Source organism: Triticum aestivum, chromosome 2B (genome assembly GCF_018294505.1).
Source record: "Triticum aestivum cultivar Chinese Spring chromosome 2B, IWGSC CS RefSeq v2.1, whole genome shotgun sequence".
Classification (NCBI taxonomy): domain Eukaryota; kingdom Viridiplantae; phylum Streptophyta; class Magnoliopsida; order Poales; family Poaceae; genus Triticum; species Triticum aestivum.
This window is the reverse complement of record NC_057798.1, coordinates 192794162-192802536: the sequence shown is the minus strand read 5'-3', so window position 1 is coordinate 192802536 and position 8375 is coordinate 192794162. Positions and strand designations below refer to the sequence as shown.

Genomic DNA, 8375 nt, shown 5'->3' with positions numbered 1-8375 from the left:
GCGGATTTCATTCAAGTTCAGATATAATTTACATAAATGGATGATTTTTCGATCATTTTACTAAAAATTAGTATTTAAAAAACTAAACCCTATACGGAACGACCACCTGCCGTCGTCGTTGTCGTCCCTCTAGCGTCGCAAGGATGCCGAAGGGTTGCGGCATCCTTGTCCGGTGGCTGCCTGCCGCTCGCGGAGTTAGCATAATATTTATATGTAAGTCGTTAGGTCTTAAAATGTAGTACAAATGATGCACCAGTGAAGCTAAAAAACCCACAGAACATGTTTTCTTTAGCCAACATTAAGTTTTCCTAACTAGGCCTCTACCCAGCATTGGGCTCAACCCAACTCTTTTCTCTCTCTGAAGCTGACCGAGAATGTTGTCTTCATCCTCCAACCAACCAAACCCGTATTGAAAACTGAACACTGAAAACACAGACACAAAGAACTCCCAATTATCCATCATACTTGTTGATTTAGGCTACAAATCGCGTGGACTTCAACATGAAATTCGTAGATCTCTTCATTGCGAATCCATTTTAGTTGTGCACGCAACTTATTGTTCAAAGATGAAGGAGATCGATGCAAGTGTCCTATTCTTGAAGTCGGCGCTCGCCGGAGCCTATGGCCGTGGCTAGAAGCTCGGCCAGCAGAACAGCGGGCAGCAGAGGCTGCTATGGCCGAGACGTGTGCAAGACATGGTCGTCGATGGGCTGCAGGGGAGGCAGGAATCCCGTGGAGATGGTGATGGAGCTCCTGCACTAGCGAGTGTTGGCCATGGAAGGAGCTGCTCGCTGGAGCAGCAGGGTATGGCGGCGACTTGAGGAGGCGCTGCTGCTCGAGGGGTGCAAGGGAATAGGTGGTTCGATCGAAGCTGCTGATGGCCGGTCAATGTGTGCTCGCGGCGCCATGCCTGGGCGCTCGGGCATAGGAGTCGCGAACGGAGGAGATGCAGATCGAGCGGTTGCCAGATCTGACGGGGCTGGATGCGGTAGATCGTTTTGCAATCTGCCACATGGTTGCCAGATACATATTTCGATCAAATATATATTTATATAAACATATCACTCACAGTGATCGTCGACCATGACTAAACAATCAGACCGTTGACGCAACACAACACTAGGGTACATGTACGAGCGAAGTAGAACGAGGCGATAATATTGAGAAGGCAATTCTCATGGCTTGGCCTCTGGCTTTGGGAAGTGGAACACGGGAACAGTGGGCATCTCGGGCTTTGGTGGAAGCTCCACCTTTGGCATCTCGGGCTTCGGCGGGAGCTCCACCTTGGGCATCTCCGGCTTGGGTGGCAAGTGAACCTCCGGAAACATCGGCAGCTCCACCTTGGGCAGCTCAGGCTTGGGTGGCAGGTGCACCTCAGGGACCGGTGGCAGCTCCACCTTGGGAAGCTCAGGCTTAGATGGCAGGTGCACCTCTGGGACCGGCGGCAACTCCACTTTGGGAAGCTCAGGCTTAGGTGGAAGGTGTACTTCCGGGAACGATGGAAGCTCTACCTTGGGAATCTGTGGCACCTCGGTCTGGTGCTCTTCCTGGGACAGAACGGTCTCCTCAAGGATTCTCGCCGCACTACTCATGGCCACACATGAGAGAAGAAGCCCAAGGAGGAAGATAGCTGAGTTTTTCGGAGCCATAGTGTTAGACATGTGCAGCACCGGCTATCTCTGGCAGTGCAGTTTGAGTGTGGGAGAGATAGCTGGGGCTGCTGGCTACTTATAGGGTGCAAAAGTCGGCGAGGGGAGAGAGTACAGATTTTGCAACAAGTTTGTTCATCTACTTGTCTGCACTTCTGTCCAATGTATGTGTTTCTGAGTCTATATTTGTTCAAGGTTTGGGAGCGGCAGCACTCTGGTTCTTTGGGCTGCAGTTGTGGACGCAGTGAAGCTGCGTTCAGGGCAGGTACGACCGTTCAAAATATCAACAATGTTAGGTCAGCTGTGAAGACGAAACGTTGTCCAAGGGTTCCACAGAACAAGCAATGCAAAAGTCAATAAACATTTTTTGCCGAAGCAAAACCATCCTGGAGTTTAACAGGCTCACAATTAACTCGGAATATGAATCACAACATTGTTATAATATGTTGGTTTTTCAGAGTTTTGAGAGATAAGGGCGTCTTCAACGATGACCCGCAAATTTGCTTCCGGTCAATTTTTTTTTGCTCCGGCATCTGTCCGCGGACACTGATGCCGGAGGCCGCCATCCAACACCGCCCACATACATTTCAACAACGGTTCAAACTAATTAGACGAAATTCGTGCAAATTGGGCGGATTTCATTCAAGTTCTGATATAATTTACATAAATGGACGATTTTTCGATTATTTTACTAAAAAATAGTATTTAAAAAACTAAACCCTATATGGAACGACCACCTGCCGTCGTCGTTGTCGTCCCTCTAGCGTCGCAAGGATGCCAAAGGGTTGCGGCAGTCTTGTCCGGCGGCTGCCTGCCGCTCGCGGAGGAGCCACTCCGCCTCCTGTTGCGCTGTGCGGAGGGCTGCCTTGGCCACTGCAGCGGAGCCCTGGGGGCGGCCTTGCCCCTGCCGGCGTTGGCAACAGTCGCTAAACGAACCACTCCTCACCGATCTTGGCGAGCTCGCCGTCAAGGCGGCAGCGACGCCTGGCGGCCGTCTCCGCGGTGGTGACGGAGCGGTCGATCGCCCACACTGCAGCGACGTTAGGGTCGTTACAGAATCATTCCGGCACCACATCGCTTTTGGCGAACGCGAAGCGGCGACTAACATTGCGCCAGTCGTACCTCGTTTGCTGCCTCGCCGCGTGCTCCGCCTCGGACCTGACGGCCCTCGAGCCCGAGGCACCGCCGTAATCGCCTCCTTCGAGGTAGTGGAGAATGCGGCCACGCGCCTTAGCAATCGCGGGCAACGGCTCCTCCTTTATTAGGTGGCGGTGGTGTCGTGGTGGTGACGTCAGCTCGTCAATCCGCGTGTAGCGGCTGTGCGGCTGGGGTGACACCGGCTCATCCTTCATGCGGCGGAGGCGCTTGTGGGACGCCGGCTCCTTCACGCGGCCACCAATGTGGAGGCCTCGGTCGCGCGGCGGGGGCGCCGGCTCGTCCTTCACCTGCTGGAGTGGAGGCACCGGCTCCCGCTTCACGCGGATGCACGACTGGGGTGGTGGCTTCTCCTTCATGCACACCGGTGGTGGTGGCGCCGGGCCCATGTGATGGAGCCAAAAATCCGTCATGAACTCCATCTGATGGACAAATTCTTCTTCTGTTAGAGCCGCCTCCGAGAGAAGACGGGGTCGTTGTTATGGCTGGTTCTCCTCATCGCCGACTATCTCCTTTTCGAAGGAGCATGCCACCCTGGATGCAGATGGTACCAGAGAACGAGGGCGGCGGTGCCACGATCCCCTAAAGAGGAACTTCCACCATCGCGGAGAACTAGGACTTCGGCATTGCCGCTGGGCTTGGGGAGGAGGAGGGCTCGAATAGGTGATGGGAAGGGGAGTGAGGAGGACGGTGCTCGGGGAAGCACAAAACAAAACAAGATAGCAAAATCTGGTGGTCTCTAACATAGATTTACTTGTGTGCAAGTGCTGGCACTAAGGCAGCAAAATTTCCTTTGACATTTTGATCTGGCAGTATAGGGAGCACATGCTTCAAACCATAATTGGCATGGTTTGGTTTGAGCACATCATATCCAACATATCGTTGTTCATCGTGACTGGAAAGTGATTATCGCCTATTATTAAGATAGTTATGTTACTTAGCTTCAAATCTTGATAGTTTGCTAGCTCGACCACTTAACAGGAGAGGACACCCGTGAGACATCCTCTTACTCAAGCATTAGTATTATTGATGCAAACTCAACAACAATGTGTGGGTTGTAAATATCAGCTGTTAAAGCTAGGACGGCTTGAGGTCGAGGAAAAAATGTCTGGGCTTTTATGTTTCATTGATGCAATCAAAAAAGCTTGCTGTGAAGAAGGTGCTGGCCCTGGCCATTATTGAGCGTGCACGGAAGCGACGAAGCTCGCGAATTACCAACCTAAATGATGGAGACGCCAACACTCGTTTTTTCACCTTCAGGTCAATCATAGAAGAAGGAAGAATTTCATCCACCGCCTCAAGCACAACAATGGATGGGTTACTGACCATGACCATAAGAAGTCCATCATTCAAGGCCACTTCGCGAAGGTCACGAAACGCGTTCTGCCGCGTCACACCGATTTCAACTGGGGCAATATCCCAGTTCCTGAGTGCGACCTCACGGACCTTGGAGTGGCCTTCATGGAGGAAGAGGTGAAAAAGGCAATTTTTGATCTTCTCGGCGACAAAGCTCTTGGGTCCGATGGCTTCTCTGGGGCCTTCTTCAAGGAATGGTGGGAAATACTAAAAGGTGATATCATGCTTGTGGTCAACCACTTCTCCAACTTACACTTTGAGAATTTGCATTGGCTCAACTCGGCGAACATTGCTCTCATTCCAAAGAAGGATGGGGTTGAATCCATTTCGGTCTTTCGCCCCATTAGCCTCATCCATGCTATTGCGAAGATAATTGCGAAGATGATGGCTACCTGGATGGCACCCCATATGCATGATCTTGTCTCAAACGCCCAGAGCGCCCTCATAAAAAAGAGAAGTATCCATGACAACTTCATGTATGTCAGAAACATGGCAAGAAAATTGCATCGAAAAAACAGCCCGACTCTTCTATTCAAGCTTGATATCAAGAAGGCAATTGACTTTGTGCGCTGGGACTTTCTCATGGATCTTCTCCAACATCTTCGCTTCCCGGCCAGATTCCGGGATTGGGTTGCGGCTCTGCTGTCCACCACCACCTAGAGAGTGTTGATCAATGGGGTGTTGGGAGACCCACTAAGCATGGATGTGGCCTTCGATAGGGCGACCCGCTGTCTCCCCTTCTTTTCGTCCTCGCCATTGATCCATTCCATCGTCTACTCAGCAAGGAAACTGCTCAAGGGCATCTCCACCCTCTGTATGGTACAACTCCAAGCGTTCGAGCTTCGCTTTACGCCGATGATGCTACCATCTTTGTCAAACCAATTAAGGAGGATGTACAATTCCTGGCTGCCACTCTGGCTTCATTTGGAGATGTGACTGGTCTTGTCAACAACTGTGGTAAAAGTCTTGTTGCTCCTATTCGATGTGATGGTATCAATCTGGACAACATTCTTCATGCTTTTCCAGCGGTCTGTTCATTGTTTCCAATGCGTTATCTTTGCCTTCCTCTATCTGTTAAGTGTCTCAAGAGAATCCATTTCCAGCATCTTGAAGATAAGATCACAGGCAAGCTACCCCCTTGGCAAGGAAGGCATGTGGCTATTGCAAGTCGAACAGTTCTTGTCTAGGCTGTCATAACGGCCATCGCAATATATCATCTCACTCCTTGAGGGAGTCCTGGATTAGGGGGTGTCTCGGATGGCCGGACTATGACCTTTGGCCGGACTCCCCGACTATGAAGATACAAGATTGAAGACTCCGTCCCGTGTCCGGATAGGGACTTTCCTTGGCGTGGAAGGCAAGCTTGGCGATACGATGTGAAGATCTCCGCCCATTGTAACCGACTCTGTGTAACCCTAGCCCTCTCCGGTGTCTATATAAACCAGAGAGTTTTAGTCCGTAGGACGAACAACAATCATACCATAGGCTAGCTTCAGGGTTTAGCCTCTCTGATCTCGTGGTAGATCAACTCTTGTAATACCCATACCATCAATATTAATCAAGAAGGAGTAGGGTTTTACCTCCGCCGAGAGGGCCCGAACCTGGGTAAAAACATTGTGTCCCTTGTCTCCTGTTACCATCCGCCTAGACGCACAGTTCGGGACCCCCTACCCGAGATCCGCCGGTTTTGACACCGACATTGGTGCTTTCATTGAGAGTTCCTCTGTGTCGTCGCCGTTAGGCCCGATGGCTTCTTCGATCATCAACCATGACGTGGTCCAGGGTGAGACTTTTCTCCCCGGACAGATCTTCGTATTCGGCGGCTTCGCACTGCTCGCCAACTCGCTTGGCCATCTAGAACAGATCGAAAGCTACGCCCCTGGCCATCAGGTCAGGTTTGGAATCTTAAACTACACGGCCAACATTCGTGGGGACTTGATCCTCGATGGATTCGAGCCATGGCCGAGCGCGCCGCACTGTCTCGATGGGCATGATCTAGCTCTGCCGCTGCACGGCGCCCAGAGTGCCGCTCAGGTGTCCGCTCCGACCATTAGCTCGGAGCCGACTACGCTAACCAGGGACGGACGGTTGGACGCCGCCCCAGGAGCCGCAATCTCTATGGCGATGGAGCCGAATACCAGCCTAGTCCTTTGCAAGGCCCGTGACTCCAAGGTGCCGGACTCCGTTCCGGACTCCGAATCTTCCGCACCCCTTCCGATCGAACCCGATTGGGCTCCGATCATGGAGTTCACCGCCGTGGACGTCTTTAAGCACTCGCCCTTTGGCGATATCCTGAACTCCCTAAAGTCTTTCTCTTTGTCAGGAGAGCCCTGGCCGGACTATGGTCAGCAGGGTTGGGATACGGACGATGAAGAAATTCGAAACCCACCCACCACCCACTTTGTAGCCACTATCGACGATACAACCGGCATGCCCGACTTCGACTCCGAAGACATCGATGGTATGGACGTCGATGAAGGAGACGACCAAGAACCAGCACCTATAGGGCACTGGAAAGCCACCTCATCATACGATGTATACATGGTGGACACACCCAAAAGGAATAACAACGAGAATCAAAAGGGTGCAAACAGGGATCGTTCCCTCGAAAAACAATCAAAACAGCGACGTAAGCGCCACGCAAAGCCCCACCTCGACAAGGACCCAGTCATAGAACAGGGCGAATCAACGGAAGACGAACATGCCATCGAGCAACCGTCCAAACAGGACGGGCAATGCAAACAACCAATCCCCGGGAAAGATAATAGTTCAGATGACCTCACGTCGGACAAATTGCTGGAACATCAGAACCTCCACCAAAGGCTCGTCGCCGCTGCATGTAGCCTGAAAAAGCAGAAGCGGAGGCTCAAAACAGCAGAAGATGCACTCAGGATCAGATGGAGCAAAGTACTCAATACTGCACACAAGTATGGCAACAGTCGTCACACAAAGAGCTATCCGAAGCGGAAACTACTACTAGAGTTTGATGAAGAGGCCATAAAGCCCCCACAGTCGAAAAACAAGGAAGCCACCAGGTCGGATAGACGACCCAACGATCGATCTAAAGCAACAAAGGGCGCCGCACTCAATACAGCGAGTGATCTGCCTAAGGATTCGCATCAAACAACCGGCCCAACCAGATCCATCTATGGCCCAAGAAAGCAAGCTCCAGCGAGCAATGCAATGCAAAAAATATCTGAACATCGCAACACACCTACATACAGGGGCGCCGCACATCCTTTATGTTTTACCGATGAGGTGCTGGATCACGAATTTCCAGCGGGATTCAAGCCCGTGAACATAGAAGCATATGACGGAACAACAAACCCCAGAGTCTGGATAGAGGATTATATCCTCCACATACACATGGCCAGAGGAGATGACCTTCATGCCATCAAATACTTACCCCTTAAGCTCAAAGGGCCAGCACGGCATTGGCTTAAAAGCCTTCCTGGAAACACCATGGGAAGTTGGGAAGTGCTCGAGGAGGCTTTCCGGGCAAATTTTCAAGGGACCTATGTCCGACCTCCGGATGCAGATGATCTGAGTCATATAACTCAACAACCCGGAGAGTCAGCCCGGAAACTCTGGAATAGATTCCTTACTAAAAAGAATCAGATAGTCGACTGTCCGGACCCTGAGGCCCTAGCAGCTTTCAAACATAGCGTCCGAGACGAATGGCTCGCCAGACACCTCGGCCAAGAAAAGCCAAGAACGATGGTCGCATTAACAAGCCTCATGACCCGCTTTTGCGCGGGAGAGGATAGCTGGTTGGCAAGAAGCAGCACTAGCGACCCGAGTACATCCGAACCCAGAGATGGAAACGGGAAATTGCGCCGTAACAAAGAACAACGCCGAATCAAGGATAACAGCCCAACGAGCACGGCAATCAACTCCGGATTCAAAAGCTCTCGGCAAAATCGGAAAAAGCCGCCGCCCAGAGATGACAGGGACGAGCTGTCTAACCTCAACAAAATCCTGGACAAAATATGTCAAATTCACAGCACTCCTGGGAGACCTGCAAACCATACCCACAGAGATTGTTGGGTTTTCAAGCAGTCCGGCAAACTCAATGCCGAACACAAGGGGCTCGACACACCAAGCGAGGATGACGACGCACCCCACAAGCAGAACACCGGAGAACAAAAGAAGTTCCCACAAGAAGTCAAAACAGTAAATTCACTTCATACGACAAAAAGGCAAAACAGAATGGCG

General features: G+C 51.5%; 1 protein-coding gene across 1 annotated transcript; it reads right to left on the bottom strand.

The window, feature by feature from the left end:
- Nucleotides 1-1028: 1028 nt before the first annotated feature.
- LOC123041028 (protein PELPK1) lies at nucleotides 1029-1685 on the bottom strand. The gene has a single exon (XM_044463727.1). The coding sequence runs from the start codon at nucleotides 1659-1661 to the stop codon at nucleotides 1176-1178; it is 486 nt and encodes a 161-aa protein (XP_044319662.1). The 5' UTR covers nucleotides 1662-1685; the 3' UTR covers nucleotides 1029-1175.
- Between the last annotated feature and the right edge of the window lie 6690 nt (nucleotides 1686-8375).